This window comes from Etheostoma cragini, chromosome 13 (assembly GCF_013103735.1).
Source record: "Etheostoma cragini isolate CJK2018 chromosome 13, CSU_Ecrag_1.0, whole genome shotgun sequence".
Lineage (NCBI taxonomy): Eukaryota > Metazoa > Chordata > Actinopteri > Perciformes > Percidae > Etheostoma > Etheostoma cragini.
Genome location: NC_048419.1, coordinates 5,915,734 through 5,933,870, shown reverse-complemented (window position 1 = coordinate 5,933,870; position 18,137 = coordinate 5,915,734). Strand labels below are relative to the sequence as shown.

Sequence of the window (18,137 nt, the reverse complement as noted above, 5' to 3'; positions counted from 1 at the left end):
GCACACTGTAGTAAATTGCTATTAAAATACAGTCACATTCTGACTGTAAACTACCATTTTTATTAAAAAGTACTGACATTTTGATGCTATAACACTGAACATCAACAGTACACTACTGTAAGGTCCAATGGCATTATTGAGTATCTTCAAAGTAATGGGGGGACAGAAGCCGCATGCAACCAAGGACATCATATCTTATAATCATTGTTCATCCTCCTCTCTGGAAACAAACAGGTCAGCAATGTCATGTAGAGAAAATAAAATGATATTTGGACAGGACGTTACCAAATTTGTGACTCAGGTTAAAAGTTTGCTTACATTAGGTTGGTATAATCCTAGCATTTTGGCAGGCACAAGAGAGCATTTCAATAAGATGTCTTCAGCAGTAGAACATTTGAAATGTTTCTGCAGGACTGCTTTCCCTTGAGAATAATCAGCCAGTTAAGGTTGATGTCACACCTGCCTAACGATAGCAAATGAACTACCTGTGTGGAAGAGATTTTCATTTTTTCTCAGTTGGCTAATTAAAGTAACCTGTGATGTTGTACTTTCAGCCTTGTATTAAGTAAAGACCCATGTAAGTTAGTGAATCTGGAGCTGCTGGAAGGTAAAGTTGTTTGTAGTCCCTTCAATATCTGTTACTATTATCTAATACATAGCTTGTTATCAACCTCTTTTTATATGTAAGTTAAGTTGAATATTAGTTAAATGAAAAGAAATGTACTGCTGAATGTTGAATCTTTTACTGTGATCATCATATGCACTCTCTGGTTGTCAAGTTAGATACGATAATAGGTGATCCTGTGTCGGGGGGGCCCAGCCAACCTTTATCCCAGGGCCTGCTAAAGTGTTTTCACCCCCTTCTGCATCTTCGGCCTGCAATATCAAGGCGAGGCGACTCAGTCACAGGAACAGGCCTGGAAGCCCCAAGGAATAGTTTTCTGTAATGGAATATAACAACTTTTGAAAAATATATACCAGGTGTGTTTCATCCATTTATTTAATTATTTCATTTAATTTTGGAAAACAGATGATTGAGTTCATTGCAAGTTCAAGGCCAGTTCAGTTAAATAATCCAAAACATGTATGCAACTTTTCATTTGACTTTAAAAAAAACACAAATGTGTTAGATTTTAATCAATCCATTTTATTATGATCTACTTCACATGCTGCACATACTGTAATGGACAATAGGATTCATTTCAGTCACATCCACTAACTGGAACAAATTGGTAGAAAGTAAATCAACTTGCACCCATTTACAATGTTTTGGTAAATGTGTTTGTGTGTGTGTGTGTGTGTGTGTGTGTAAGCTTGCATGCATACGTGTATGTGCTAGTACAGTTAACAAGTGTGAGCCAACTGAACAGTGATTGTTAAAATCACGTTGGAACAAGAACAAGGAAAGAGACGTGATGGGAATCAAATCACAAGCACAACATCGACGGTCTCAGCTCAGAGCGGTCTGTGTCATCAGGTGAGCACACGTGATGGAGGGGAGGCCGCCCCGCATCCCAATACAAATTAGACATTGATTGGATTTGAAAAGCATCAGTCATATGGTGTAAAACTGGCAACTGTGTGGGATCATTTTACCCAGCCAGAGGGAAATGCCATTAACGGAGCTCCAGTAGAGCTGCAATATCGTTTTATTATGACGCCTTGCTGAGACTGTCAATGAAATCATGACCCAAGCAATCACAGCAATGCACGTGGCTTTATATTCCCCCTGAATTAAAGATAATCAGTTTTTGACAATTTATGATAAGTCTTCTTTTAGTTTGCTGTTAACTTAACATAGGTATAATACACTGGTTGTGACATAAGAAAAACTATTACAACTTTAAGCTCTACTGCAGCTACACAAGTTTCATTGAAATAATATACAAACAGCAAAATGATAGGATGATAGGATGCATACACCCATAGTTTGATATTTTTGTATATATCATCATAGGTTATTAATATTACACACAGACTTTCACAAAGATACTGTTTAGCTCCAGACCACCCACCCAACCTACTCCCACCCTTCCTTTTCAGTTCATGACGGTGCAGTTTGATGACATGCAAGACCAGGCCCACATCAAGCGGCGTGGCAGCTGACAGCGCCGCTCTATGACTTCACATCCTGCTTCTTTTTCTGGAATTTCCTGAACTGCGACTGGATGGCGACGGCGGCCTTCTCCGTCTCCGGGTTGTCCATGTCAATGTCAAAGTCCTCGGGGAGGTTGTTCTTGTTTTTCTCATCTGTGGAGGGGAGGTGGGAGGGGAAGAAAATAGAAGGATAGATGTGTGTCGGCAGCTTTATGAATCTCCTCAGTTAGTGATGCCATTGTTTGAGAAAGCTAGCTCTTATTCATGCTTCATCCATCCATCCATCCATCCATCCACCCATCCACCCACCCACCCATCCATCCACCCATCCATCCTCCCACCAACCCACCCATCCATCCATCCATCCATCCATCTACCTACCCACTCCACCCAAGCCCACTCTGCTGTAATTGGTCAACCAGATTCAAACCGGCCAGTAGGCAGGCTGTGACTGCTCAGGCAGCACCTATGGGCAACACATGAACAACTGGGCTAGCTTTCTTAATCAATGGCCTCACTAACTGAGGAATTTTAAAAAGGCTTTTCAGGCAGTTGAGAAAAAGGGCTGACTGTGGAAGAGAAAACTCAATTTGGAGTGCAATGTGTTTTTTGAACGTTATACGTCTATTACATACACAAACATGTACTATACATACATATAATATACAATATAAAACACACTAAATGATAGTGGGAAATCCAAAAACAGTTCTTATTATTTATTTTTGATACTGTATACCATCCTCCTGTGGGAAGAGAACATGACAAGACATGCCTCATTGAAATGAGAAGAAAAAGATTAGCTGCTGATTCAAAGGTATCTCACTAACACATCATATACAGCAAAACCACATCATTGGTGCTGAAATAAAGAGTGAGTGAATACTGAATCCGGTCAAGTCAATGCTGATTGCTCAAACACCCAAAATGCAGATTAAAACAAGTGAAAAGCTTCAAATTTATGACATGTGACACAGTCAGTTGTTTATTCGAGCAACACAGTTGTCATGCAGTGCAGTGCTCCATGCATAACTGTGCTGACCTGCTGTGCTCTAGTACACACATAGATTTTCCCCAAAATACACACTTACGTTTAGACGGAACCTTTTGTTGACCTTGGATGACACATGCAATGAAAACAAATTCATATTTCATGATTGCAGAAGACACACACATACACACACACACACACACACTAAATGACACCTGCAGTGTCAATGCCCTTTGCTCCACAGAGAGCGTAGGACTTTATAAGTCTGCACATCACAGTTTCAGTAATGTGTTTTGCTGCTGCATGAATAAATCAAATTGCCACAATGAATGATGGAATTATTTCCATAAGAGGTTTAGGAAAGGTCATGTTCAAATTGGTTCCTATGAGACTTAAAGCAACCTCAGAGTATATGGACAATGATTGATGAAGGCCCGGTCTAAAGGATACTGAACACCTTAACCACAAAAGGGTGACCTGTGAAGTCAAACATTGACTGAACCAGGGTCCTAAGACTAAATTCTGAGTTGAATTGGGCCCTGTCCAATCTGAGTTTTCTGTTAAAACGACTAAAACAACTTTTGGACTTACACATGTTCCACCAAAACAAGTTCCTTCTGATTTTGCAGAGGCTGTTTGCCCTTCCCGGAGCTTAGCGCCACCCAAGATGATTGTGATTGGTTTAAAGAAATGCCAATAAACCAGAGTATGTTTTTCTCCCATCCAGGAATGCTGTGAGGACAATCAAGAACCTCCTCTGCAGCGCTGCAGAGGAAGGTCTGGCAAAGCCAGACTAATCCTGTACTGAACCACAGGATTTTTCACAGGCAACACAAAATGCATCCTAGTAGATATGATTTGTGTATTAAGTGTAATTTGATTTGAAGCTGGGACCTCCATGAATCATTTGTTTTTAGATTTCATCAAATATAACTACGCCCTGGCCATCCCCAGCCAGGAGATTAGTACTGGTGTTTTTTTTTTTAGATTTTTGCCCTCAAATTACAGTTCAGATGTTTACTTTGTATGGGATATCATTACAACTCATACCACGTCCCCCATTCAGAGACAGATGTATAGGCACAAAGGAAGACGACAAGTGGTCAGAGAATGAGGGAAAACTATGTTTAAGTGGTATTTAAATTGAAGTGTTTTTTAAATTGTTAGCCCCTATTACATGATAACAGGGTACAGTAATATTGTTACAGGAAAATTAGAGAAATGGGTTAACAGTAAATTGTAATCAAACAAAATTAGTTATTTGTATTAGTTAATTTACATTGCAAAACAACACTTTTTATAAGTAGTACAAATACAGCCGTGTACAGTATTTTTTCCGCTAGAAAACAAAATAGTATTCCAAACAGTTGAAAAACTCCCAGTTTTTCTAAGTCCCTTTAAAACACAAATTTGTTACCCGCTTAGTATGAAAGACATACTGTCCTATGAAAAACCTCCAACTGTAACACAATGGTAGAGAAACATTTAAAATGCTCAGTTACAAATTAAAAAGAAATGAATGGCAACAGCTGGCTGTATGGATCCATGGGCGCCTTTAATAAATTGTTAGGCCAGGGAGCTGACCCAAACAGGGAAGGGCGTACTGCACCGGAGGGGTCCTGACATTTCTGTGGATGTTCCTGTACACAACAGTAGGGTATGCATGTTCAGTATGTTTACATGTGAATACATCTTTACTGACAAGGGATACGTTTTTTTGTATGACTACCTTTTTGTGCCCTCTCCGGAGATGGCAAAAGTACTCACCTCCCGTACTTGATAGAAGTACAGATACTTGTGTTAACACAATACTCTGGTAAAATTAGAAGTGCTGGTTTAACTTCTTCACGCAAGTAAAAGTAACAAAGTACAGGCTACAGGAAAGTATAATTGTAAAAGTAGCCTTGCGAATGACAACCATTTTTCCAGTAAAGCACCTGGACAACTCATGTTACTAGAGCGCATTCTGAGAAACTTTGAAAAAGGCTCTTTGTGTGCCATTACCTACATTTTTAATGTGTGTATGCCAATAGGCCTAAAACATCACATATTGTATATGATTGTTGTGACAGAGACTAGGACTCCAGGTTAATAAGATTCTGACTGATTCAGTTGTGCTTCTGTAAGAACTGACAGATCCACTTTCTCTTTTGTAATCTTCCCCTTAACATTTAAAGGAATCTACGTATGTGTGTGTGCTCAAATCTGGCTTCTGGAAAGAAAATAAAGGATTAAATATGAATTACTAAACATACATGAATTAAGAAGTTTTGCAGCTCATTGGCCAGGAGTCATGATGGCTACTATCTCAAACATCTCTCTCAGATAAGGCCGAGGCCCTCCATTCTACTATGTGCTAACGTTAGCGCCATCAATTTGTAAAGACTTGCTGCAAATGAATTCAGAATGCAGCTAAATCTGTCAAGTCGTATTGCAGTATATTTCCATCCAATTAGATTGAATTCGGTATTGATGATGAAACAATAATTTTGGTAACTCCAGTGAAATGATTTGAAACTTGTTAGTGAGGACTAGATTAGGACTGTATTAAAGCTGATTCTGGTTTCCAACTTGGCCCCAGGTTTGTCTGTTAAAACACGGACGGAGACAACTCTCTTTTTATGCTTTGTTACAACCAAGCAATGTGTAACCTAGCGAACAGGTGAAGAACAGAAACAACAAAATCACTAGCTAACATACTTTAAATGTGCCAGAACTATAGACAGGCTTAAATGAACTGACAACATCAGTTGCACAACTTACAGTTCTCAAAGACTCACACACACAATCTCAACTGATTATCCTCCAGACAGCTAGTCTCTTTTCTTTTCTCTTACTTTTGTCTTCAGGTGGCGTGCTCGCAAACCCTTGGTAGACGACCTTTTGTACAAAACTAAAGTAATGAGTTAATTTTTTTAAATGGAAGGAGTTGAAAGTACCGATTTTTGTGTTAAAATGTAAGTAAAAGTGAAAAGTTGGCACAAAAATAAATAGTAAAGTTAAAATATCTGAAAAATCTACTTAAGTACAGTAAGAAAGTAGTTGTACTTCTTACTTGTCTGCCTCTCTCTTAGACTGTGTTTGGCCTGTGATATTTAGTGTTGTGATAATGTAAAATTTAAAGTGGCTTTCCTAAACTGTACACGAGTTCCATATCTTTCCTAAACCCAATACAAAGGAGAAGGTTGACTTCAAGGAGTGCAGGAGATTACATTCAGTGATTCCTTAGTGTTATGTATCATATGTCGCCATGAAATCTAATTTTGTGGAGACTGCAATAAGCACTTAAACGATACACAGTATTTGCTTGCATGGTTCAAACTTGGAAAACCGGTAGCACAATACAACCTGCTAAATGAACATTCATGACATGAAACATACAGCTTTTTTCCCAAAGCACAGTTAACATCTGTTAATTCTGCCAGCCAGAGACGAAATGTCAGACTGATTTACACGCATCTCACCTGAGCCGAGGTCATGAAAAAACATGATTCCCTGCTCTGAGATTAATTAGAAACAGGCTTTTGTTCGTGCATACTTCAATTTTGCCAAGATGACAGTTCTGCATTTAACACCATTTATGAATTTCAAAGGATCCTGCCAAGTACCGCAGCCCAATTTTTCGGTTTATAGTTTAAGGGAGTTGGATTACATTATTATGCCAACAATATCGTGGCCCAGTATGCAAAGTAGGTCTCTGTCCTGTGAATTGTAACCATGGTAGAGAAAACCTTTTTATCGCCATAACCCCTGTGGTATGCGAGGTTTCTTGTGTTGAAATGATATGCAATACATTTGGAGATGTTAAGAAATTTTATAAAAAAGTGTGGTATCAAACTGAACAAACGTATTGTTCGCAGTATAAGCCCTTGAGATGCATCCTCAAAAAAACACAGTAACAAATACATAGAAAATACAAAAGAGCAAATACTAAATAATTTGCATGAAATTAATTCATAATTACAAATGTAAACATTATAAGAAAGACAAATCTAATTTGAGATAAGAAAAGGTTGGTACAGAATTATCCAAAATATGTTGTGGATTGTGAAGGTACATTTTTAAACCAATGGAAGCCTCAGAGCAGTTTTTTTTTCTTCTTTATACCAGTTTCTGTCGGGACAGATAGAACTGTGTCATCTGCAAACAGATGGAAACTACAATCATAGCTGACTGATTATCCCTGAAGATCATGTGAATGAATGCACTCAATGTGATTTGAGGATTGACCCTTGGCAGACTCCTTTCTTTTGGTCAACAAATCTTAACTTTATACATTTGCACATTCTTTAATTATACTTCTAACACATAGAAGTCAAGTCAGACAACACTCCGGGTCACACTTACTTGTTGATTGAGTCAACTTATACTTATATTGATATAACATACTTGAGCTGTCCGTTCTTGTTCATGCTTTTCATTCAAACAAGAGCACATTAGTGACATTCTGTATTTCTGCATGGCTGTACTTTTCAGACTGAACATGGTGAAATACCTTGGCCAGCAGATGGTTTGCTGTTTCCAGTCGTTCCTCCAGATGCTTGTCTCTGCAAAGCAAACAACATAATCATGATTTTTTAGTTTTTTAAAGATGATGAAAAGAACATCCTGTGTCAAAAGTGGAATACTACAAACTTTCTCCCTTTCACATTTTGTTAATTTCTATTTATTCTAAAAGCTGATTAGTTAAAGTACAAGTCAAACCTTTATATTCCAAGATCTCTGTTGATAACAAAAGGTTTAACACATCTTATGTTGCCAACAAAGAGAGCATCCTAAAGTTACGGTCACACTAAAGCCAGTCCCACTGAACATGTTGCAGGGCAGCCCCTGCTCTGTATGAGGGGAGCTAGAATGAGACGTGGAGGTTTCTGCTGGAAAGGGCGCTCACTCTGCCGGCTCTAACAGCTTCTGACTGTTCCCCTCTGACAGGCTGGTGCTGCTCTGCAAAATTACAAGATGCACTCAGCGTCATCTACCGTGTGTGTGCGAGAACATTTGCTGCAGATGCATCATTTAGATTTTAACATGTTCCAATCATCCTGTTTTTTTTGTTTTTTTACCAAGACCCGTGTGTTATCAATTCATACAGGTAAAAGTTGTGGGTGGGATTTGATTCAGAGCACATTGTATTTTGCCAGTTCATCTGCCCCAAACCAATTTAATCAATCGGTGCCTTCAATGAACTTCAAATGCCAAACCAATGTTTATGTTTGCGAATCAAGTGGTAAAAAAGCGAAATGAAACTGGTAAAAGAAACCCAACACCTTCCTCCTATTCCTTTGTGTGCCAGCAGAAAAGAACTTGTTTTGCAGCGTGGCCATCTGTCTTTTCTATTTACACGCAGAACTCAAAGTGAGTCAATGCCACTGGGATTCCCAGCATCATGCTCACTCACTCTCATCCGCTTGGTTGTGCTCAGGTATTCAGCAGGGCAGGAGCGGTGCCACATAGTGATGGTGCCATACATCACACCTCCACCCGCCAGGACGCAAGCAAGCGTCCAGGCGTCAGGGAACAGGACAAAACAGTGTTTGAGTGATTGTCAAGGTGTGTAGTTGAAAGATGCAGCACATTGTTGAGAAATGAAGACAAATACACCAAGGTGAAATCAAAAAACAGCTTTAGCTCACAACTCTGTGATGCTGTCCTTGCAGTGCATTTTCTTTTTCATATCTATTCTTTGGTCATCTCATTTTCTCTCTCTTGCTTTAGCCTTTAGCTTTAACTATCCCAACTATAAGGAGAGGGACCATGGCTGACCCACCAACAAATGCTGCATGAAAGAAGCTAATCCAAGTTTCACATTTGTAGACTTCTTGAAAGGGCAAAAAAAAAATAATCTCCCTGATCAGGCTAAGAGGAGGTGTTGTGCTATTTGTGTCGGTGGTTTGCTGGGCTGTGATTAAAGTATCCAGAGTACGATTATTTTGGTCTCTAACAGAGTCTGTATCAGTCATGCCACACTGTTACTTCAAACCTCAAAAGTTGTGACTGGAAGGCAACAATCGAGTGATCACATTATCATACAAACACTGAGAAAGTGATTCCTTTGCTGCTCGTCTTCTCTTCCTTTCTTCCCTATACAGCACTTAGATCATAATGATTACCATGTCCACCTCCCCCCCCTCAGACTCTCATTTTTTTTCTCTCTGCCTGGATACAGTCAGAGCTTACATAACAGCTCCATTCCTAATGTGCAATGGGATAATTCTCCACACATTAGCACTTTTTCCCCCTCACTATTCCCTTTTCTGCTTAAGCAATCCTTTCCATTGGAGTGTTATCTGACTTATTTCAGAACATGCTTTGCTTTCATGTGCCTGATAAACATGGAGGGAACAGCGAGAAGACAGGAAAATTTGCATAAAAATTCATACGAGAATTTTCTGAAGCAGTGAGTGAATTTCAAATGAGACGTTTGCCATGGCCCATCTCGGTCTTTGCTCAAGCTTGGCACTGCTTGGTTCCCATCATTTGCTCACTTAGCAGTTTATGAGGTATTGTCGCTCTGTTTGCCAGCAGTATATTTACATAACAACAGGACTCAAAACCTCAATAGGAGTTTTGAACGGTAAAAGAGAAAACAGTAGTTGTGCTGATGCTTGTCTTTTTTTGTGTGTGTGGGTTCAACTCATTTACACTGTAGGATATCACAGCTGAATGATGTTTCCTGAAATAAAGCACAGCACAGCCTCTAAACCTAAACTCATGACAGACTGTCAGAAGTAAAAGCGTCAAGTTTTCCTCCTTGGCAGGAAGGTTGTTCTTCATACGTTCTTCATGAAATAAGAAAGATCTGACTGAGAATAAAGACACATCACACATTGCCAACTTTCTGTTTTACTGAAATATTACGTAACTTTGCTAGGCCCACAGTGCTGCCTGCCTCCTCGTTAAAAGTCTATTTAAAGACCTTGAAAGCCACAGAAACAATCATGATCTGATAACTCTGACGCTAATGGTTAACCTTGTAAACAGTGCTTATGAAGACTGAGGTTTGTAGTGAACTGAACATAACATCTTGGGCTAGCAACAGACTGAATGTACTGTATCACTCAACTGAAGAATCCGAATCCGATCTGTTGTAGACTCCAACAATGTTTCTGCCGTCAAAAACCATCAAAATATTCATCATTCCTGTTTTGTACTTGTCCGGATGGATCTTCAGCGTTACTTGTCACTGACCAGTGCCCAGTTTATGATCTGTTAGCTTGGATCGGTGGCAGGTTGTTGTTTTTTTCACAGTTTTGGCTGTGGTGGTAGTTTCATAATTGGTGTCAAACGTTGGCTGAATCAAACTGGTTTACAACAGCAATATGAAACCCAAATATGAACTGCGCTGACTAGCTAACCTCAACTCTCCACACTAGATCATTAGAGAGCAATGATTGAGGTCTAATTTATTCATGTCACCTTGTATTCCTACTCCTGACCTACTGGTGGGGTGTGGACCAATGGTCTTCTACAGCTGTGTATCGCTACATATTTGTAAAAGTTTTCTAAAATATGCCAAAATTACAAAAGCAAAAGATACCGTTCCTTTGAAACTTCAAAGTAATGGGCTTCAAACATTAGAGGATCTACATCAAAATGATGAATGAGAGCGTCAGCTGTCATTGGAGAACATCTGAACACCTCTCTCTGTCTGTGGTCGTCCACTTTTCATTAACCCGCACAGCTGTCAGCTGTGACCGGGACTTCATTGTGTGTCCGTCTCATTTAAAGGATCACACCTTGGCCATTAGCACTAGCAAAGGAGAAGGTGCCACAGGAGCTTTATTGTGGTATATAATCAGAAAAACTAAAGAAGAAGAAAGTTTATAGCACTGCCAGAAATACCAAACTCGATTGAATGCTTTGTTAAATGCTATAAAAGCAGACCAAATCTGCAGCATTTTGGAGGTAAAAACCTTTGAAAGTATGTGAAACTATGATTACAGGCAAGTCCCCAATCAGCGTTTTAAAAGGTGATCTGACAGATGAGATTTGGCCCGGCTAAGCCTCTCAAGCAGGGTACTACAAACTCTCAGAGCGTTGATGGCAGAGGACTCTTTTTAATCTGCATTTGAGAGAAGTAAGTTTGGACCTAAATATTTGTAATCTAGGCTTTGGAACAGCCAGTAGCAACCTGCTGGGTTCACACAGGGTTAAAGGATGTTTGAGGTAATGATAGCATCCATTTGTTAAAGCCCTAAGCAGCATATTTGGAAGAAAAAAACACACCACTGTATCAGCCTAAATCAGTGACCACAACAAAACAGCAACCCATTACTGTGACAGCGGAGTTTCCCTCATTATGTTGTAGTTTTCTCCAGCTCTGTATTTACAGGGTTGTAAACACGATGTAAGCCATCTAATTGTGAATAAAATTTAAGGCAAAACAATGACTACAGTGTAAGTGTAATACTGTAAACTGTCCTGTCACAGCAGGAAGTAGTGTGCCCTTTAGAGAGGGTGTGGAAGACCCCTCTTGGTGCTGCAAGTTAACATTTGCCTTATTTCTGCCACTTGGTACAGAGGGAACAAACTGTGCACACAAAATTGAGATATTATCACCTCATAACGTTGATATGGCGAACAGGTTAGCAAACAGCTGCCAGCCGCGGCCCATAAAACCAAAAGGATGATCTGAAAAAATCCGTAGAGCAGAGAGGAACTGTAGAGCCGGGTGATGAGCAATACAAGAACATCTTCAACTATTTATCAATGTTTACACTATTGTCGGCATTAATAATTTTAATAATGATTAAAACATGTTTTCTACATACAGTAGCTGTAATGGGTTTCTTTGTGTTGTCCTCGGGTTTAATTGACCCGTTTTAAAGTGTTTTAGTACATCAGAAATATGGATTTCTTTCAACCAGATTGCCCAAAAATTACATGGATGATTCCATACAACATTCTTCACGTAAAATGAATGATTACTTTTGATGAATTAACTATTAGTCAAAATAGTTCTTAATTTCTGTCTTTTAAACTAAAAACATATGTATAATTTGATATAAATGAGGTTTGTTGAACATGAATTCCAAGAATAAGTGTAAAACCTATTATTAAACCTCATGCTCATGTATTTCTTTTTTTTAAATGCGCCAATGGCATGGAAAAAGTGTCAAAAACATCGGAAAGCACAAAGAAATGTTCAAAGCTACCTAGCAGATCAGCAACCTCAGTCTAGGTGGCGGTAATGCACCCTAGCACTGGTTCCCACCGGCCATAAAATGGAAAAAAGAAGAGGAAGCACCCTCAGCGCACTGTTCAGACAGGCACACAACACAGATGGCAGAGGGCAATAGGTGGATGGCAAGGTAGGGGGAAACTTAGGGTTAGGGGTCAATATTGTAAGATGTAAATAACCCCAGTTTAATGTGATAAGTAAAAATACTGTTCCATTCATATTACTGTGTATTATTCTTCTCTTCTTTAGCGGTAACAATACCACTCCTATATTTGATACAGACACACAACGCCATCAGCTGTTTCACACTGTCAATAGTATCTAGAATGACTTTGGTTTGAACGTTTCAGGGTTCAGAGCAGAGGGTTGTCTCACCTTGTTACATTTTATCACACTTTGTCAAATGATATCAGTCAGATTGTGTAGTCTTTAGAAGCACACACACATGCACCCATGGCAACGGTGAAACCACAGAACCCCTTCCCCCTCCAAAGAAACCAAACCCAATTTGAACCAAACTGCAGTTGCTATTAGCAGATACTTTAGAAATAAAACTCAGTAATTGGACAAAAAAAGTTTCCAATACTGATGTTCTTGTCTATTGATATGGTAACCTGTTCAGTCAGTAATATTAAATGTATTGTGTTGTCTATTAACAGGGTTAATCCTCTCATATCTTGCTTTATAATTAGAGTAGTGCTCACAGGCTATAGTTCACTATTTGCATTGACTGTAACAGTATTACTGTTAATGCTCATTTCGGCTGAACAAATCCCAAAGCAACAAACAGTCTTCCAGGCCCTCCAAACAGCACAGCTTCTCATTAGGACACTGGACAAAGATCATGGGTCTCACATGCCTTCTGTGCCAATAATGTGGCGAGCTAAACTGAAGCTATTGAATTGCTGCTGGCTGGTGTTTTGTGCTGTGCAGCGATGCCATGCCGTCAGAGTCCCAGAGGAGGACGCGCAGTGCTCGGCTGCCTCTCAGTCCCATATGCTGAGACGGAGGGAGCTTGACAAATGGATGGCAATGATGATGATCATTACATTGCTAATGATGATGTCCTTCTGTACAGTGTATGTGTCGCAGATGGCTCTGTCTGCCATGCTTGACTTGACTAACAGTTTACAAAGCTTGATAAACACAAGATAATGTTATTTTGTTTACCCTTGAGCTACTGAATCAAAACCCAGGAATGTTTTTAAAATGATGTCTGTCTCATGGCAGCAGTGTAAAACGCTCCGATGTAGTATGCTCAGTGTACAAAATGTCATTATTAGCCGTGCAAGCTTCAATTTCTGCGATGTTTTTTAAAGATACATATTTGGGGGTCTTTTTCCCTTTGTTAGTGACAGTGGATAGACAAGTTAGAGAGAGGATGACACGCAGTAAAGGGCTGAATGTTGAATTTTGAACCCAGGTTGCTGCAGGACTTAGCCAACATGGGGCAATCGCTCTTACCGGGTGAGCTAGATGCCGTCACTCTGCGGATGTTTTTACAGTTTTCAAAGGTGATTCACAATGAAAATCTGTGGAATTTCAAAGACTGAGTTTCTGCATTTGCTGGTGATGTGTTAACACTCTGATTATTTTGTATTTGTTTATTAATTTGTTTAAATTCTGCAGCAAATTACATGGATCAAAAAAGGTTAGGGGCCGTATGCTGAGCCATGTCCTAAAGTGCATTATCTTGGGTATCCATCCTTTAAAATTATGCTAAGCAATGTTTTAGATTGAAATGTATTGAAATAGAGAACATGTTTTTTGGGGTAGGCTATTGCATTTAATAGTGGAGTTCATTACATTTTTCATTTATTATGTTTACTAATTTAGAACAGTATCAGCGATAGTTGGACTGTTATCAATGCCGAGTGCATCCATACCAATGAATTATGTACAGCTGTAGGATTGCTTTCCATAATCAGCAGTCAGCAAAGGCTCAAATCTGCATTCACAGAGCCAGGATGAGTGGGATCTGCACCCTTTCCATCACCACTCTTTAGTGATGTTCACATGTGTTTATACAACACTACACTGGCAGGAAGGGTTGGCGTGGACATAGAAGAAATTGGTGAAATAAATAAATTACCTTCCCAGTGTGTGGGGGGCTATTTTTGGTTCTCATAGCAGCTCGGGCTCCCCAGAGAGACTCCATGCTGCACTCAGGATCTATTAACAATTTAACGAGGCGACAGCCAAACTAGGTCACAGACAGCTCATCCCAGCACCCCTATTACACCCCTACTACTCGTCCGCAGCTTACCCATCATCTGACCGCACACAACCGCCAGCGTGGAAGAGCGACACCACTGAGGAATGATATACTCAATGATAGTGGACAACACACTGTGCTCAAACTCAGTTTTTCTGTTAAGGAACAGCAACTTGCCTTTCTTCAAAGCTTTAGTGCACAACTATGCTATAGTAATGAACATCCGTTACATTTAAGACAAATCAGTTGCTACAAAGCTATTAAGATGATCATCACCACACAACTCTCTCTGGATGTCTCAGTGTGGCTGTGTTCAGGAGATTGTGGCGTCCGGCGACTTTTGCGCAAAGCAACTCAAGTGATGCAATTTATGTCACCGCCAAGAAAGAACAACAGCCACTTCAAGAGCACATCAAAATTACACAAGTACCTCTAGTCTACATCGACGACATTTCAATTCTGGGATTGCTCCGGTGCCAGATTCTTTCTGGAAATTTGGCCAGATATCCCTCATATTCGGCCGGATGTCCGTCACCTTCTGCTTTCTTTGTTTCATTTTTTATTTTATGGGGGGCTCTAACCTTGGGTTGATTTCTGAGGACTATGGTTAACTGCTCCTCAGTTCTCAGCAGGGTAAATCCAGACAGCTAGCTTGACTATGGGTCCAATCTGAGTTTTCTGTTGCACGACCAAAACTACTTTTGTACACTCCCTAGGCTATTTTGCAGAGGGACAGTTATTGCGTCGGACCCCCAAGACGATTGTGATTGGTTTGAAGAAATGCTAGACCGTCCTTTGCAGTGCTGTGGAGGAAGGTCTGGCAATGTGAGACTACCTCTTCAAGTTGGGGTTGGTGTCCGATCATGTGAATGCACCAGTAGTGTTGTCATTAATCAGAATTAGGATGAGCAGACGTCCCGAAAAATTTAGGACAATCGCAAAATCCAAGCAGTTGTCCCAAATCCCGAATCCTGCCCCAATTTGTCTTGTAAATTTGAGCAAACTCTCAAGAGCAGACTCTCAAGTATTTTTACTCTGATAGAACATTAAAAACTGTTCATGGTGCATTACATAGGCACCTAGGTGCAAATTTTGATAATACGAATTCCTGTTTTTCATTCATTCATTATTGAAAAGGAGGCTCAGGCTGGTATCCCCAGACCTGATGAACACGTAGATAAAAAGCTAAAACGTCTCTACAGGTACCGGGAGGACTGAATGGGGAAATACCCCTGGATTACTGCAGTTTTACGTGATGCAAACAAAGCGTTTTGTAGTGCATGTAGGACGGACTTTAGAATTTCACACTGGGGGGATTCAGACTAACAGCACATCTGTACAGACCAACACTTTGTGTTTGTTTTACTGGTTTCACAATGACACTTGAGTTCATGATTTCAATTATTTTTATTTTTATGGCGGACAGTTGAATTCCTGAATAAAAATAGTAAATCATACAAAACTGCTAATACATTTACTCAAGTACTTGAGTGCACATTCAAAGTACTTGTACTTTACTTGAGCATTTCTATTTTCTGCTACTTTATACTACTGCCATACTTCAACACTACATTTCAGGGTGAAATCGGGATCATTTGTCTGTAGATACTAATTACTACATCTCAAACATATAATCTGTTTTTAAAAATACTGTATTTATATATATATATATATATATATATATATATATATATATATATATATATATATATATATATATATATATATATATATATATATATATATATATATATATATAAATAGAGAGAGAGAGAGAGAGAGAGAGAGAGAGATTGAATTAAACTACATAACAGTACATTTAGTACTTAAAATGAGAGAGAGAAAGAGATTGAATTAAACTACATAACAGTACATTTAGTACTTAAAATGAGCCCTTTCTTTAAAATCCCAAATTACAATGCATCAATAATGACATTCCCGCAAAGTATCAGCTGTCAACACTTTGCACCATTGCCCAGGCAAAACCGCTTCCTAGTGAACTCCAGAAGATTAATGTGTTCCAATAAAGACTTTGAATTGAGCTACTTCTCATTGGTCTCCTGCAAAAAGTTGTCAACTCATTAAGTGTCTTCAACAAAGCAAATTATTATTTAATCTTCTACGGGAATGTCAGTAATATAGAAAATAACAAAAAGCTAATTACAATTCATCACCAGCACTTAAAATAAGAAAATAAGTTAACTGTAGGTTGGAGTTATAGTGTAAAATGTCTGTCCACCTTCAAGCTTTGTTCCCAGTTAACTTCTCAACTTCTTAATCTTCTCATGCTGAAGAGGCTGTTGTTTCAGACAGAAAGGCTAGAAAATGAAAGCCGGTTGCCTTCCTTCTCAGCATTATCTCATGCTGACGCGTTCATTAATTAAAGTCAGTCAGTTACACTGAAAACTTCAATTTAATTGGTAGTATTCATCTTGAAGACAGTAATTGGTAGAACAATGGGTAAATGGGAGTGACTACTAGGGTGACAGATATATTGAATGCAAATGACTGATAAAGTTAGCTCAAACATTGTCATTGCCATCCTTACACGCTGCGTCTAGAAAAAAATAATGGCTTAATGTTGTGGTAGTGCTCATATACTATGGAGTTTATGATGAAGATGTTATTTGTCAGGTTAGAGATGATTACTAAAGGGTTTCAGCATGAGGACATAATAGGATGATAACATGTCAAAGCTTCTCTAGGCCTTTGGACCGTGCTCAAGCAGCCAGCTACGAGTTTACCAAGACGTTTTCCTGGCATAGTATTTAGCTCCTCACTGACGATTGCTTGGTCGGTGATACTGCTGCTCGCGGCTTTCTCAAGAACCGCTCATCCAAACAACTTCACACTCAATGCTGAGCTTCCTTGGGTCCTGAGCAATATGCCTGCCATGAAATAGTTGCTCCCAGGTTCAAAATTTAGCGCCTGCCGATCGCCAAATGTGTTTTATTCTCCAACGTAGGTGAATAAAACAGAAATTGAAACAGATGATGTCATTTATATGAAAAGAAATGACATCGGCTGCCATTGGCAGGTTGCTGAAACAGACCTACAGTGCTCTTCTACAAACTCTCATTACAACATTGATGGACCATGTTTTTTTTCCGCATCGACTCTGCACACTGGTGGCAGCTTGCAACGTATGACCTTCATTGGCTGCGTTGCAATTCTTTGATTTGCCCTTGCTGTTCCCCATTTCTACAGTTATGCTTGCTTTATCGTCCTAAAAGGTACCACAGATGAGAGCTTTAAGCTAATCCCATATCTGCAAGTTTGTTGCAGCACATTGCTGGAGTAGATCAACCTAAAAAGGAAAAAGATGGTAGTGGTAGTGTGCACAGATAAGGGGGGGAGGGAGAGATTTTGCTCCTAGTCAAGTATGCTTTACAATCTGCGATTGAAATCAGTCCACAGACTGTTACAGGCAACCAAGAAAGTCGGGGAAGGTCTCAGTCGTACAACCGTTCACACACTGGCATTACATAGTGATTGATAAATGCAAATTGCTTCACATAGTAGCCTTGAATGCTACAAGAAAGTCAATAATATACAATTATATGGATGTAGTGTATGTTTTCATCACTGGACAGGTACATTTTTTTATTAGTATTCCTTTACCCTTGTGTTGTCTTCCAGAAAATCAACACTTT

The 18,137-nt window shown here is 39.4% G+C and overlaps 1 protein-coding gene across 2 annotated transcripts in view; it reads right to left on the bottom strand.

Annotated features, from left to right (window-relative positions):
* Positions 1 to 1,126: 1,126 nt before the first annotated feature.
* The window catches only part of pcp4a (Purkinje cell protein 4a), a 24,720-nt gene continuing 7,709 nt past the window's right edge, over positions 1,127 to 18,137 (bottom strand). The window contains exons 2-4 of one of the 2 annotated variants that reach the window (XM_034890614.1): positions 7,584 to 7,635; positions 3,189 to 3,212; positions 1,127 to 2,250 (exon numbers count right to left, since the gene is read on the bottom strand). In XM_034890614.1, coding sequence (XP_034746505.1) covers positions 2,117 to 2,250; positions 3,189 to 3,212; positions 7,584 to 7,635 — 210 coding nt within the window. In that variant the 3' untranslated portion in view covers positions 1,127 to 2,116. The remainder of the gene's footprint in view (positions 2,251 to 3,188; positions 3,213 to 7,583; positions 7,636 to 18,137) is intronic. The other variant, XM_034890615.1, reaches the window with a different exon arrangement.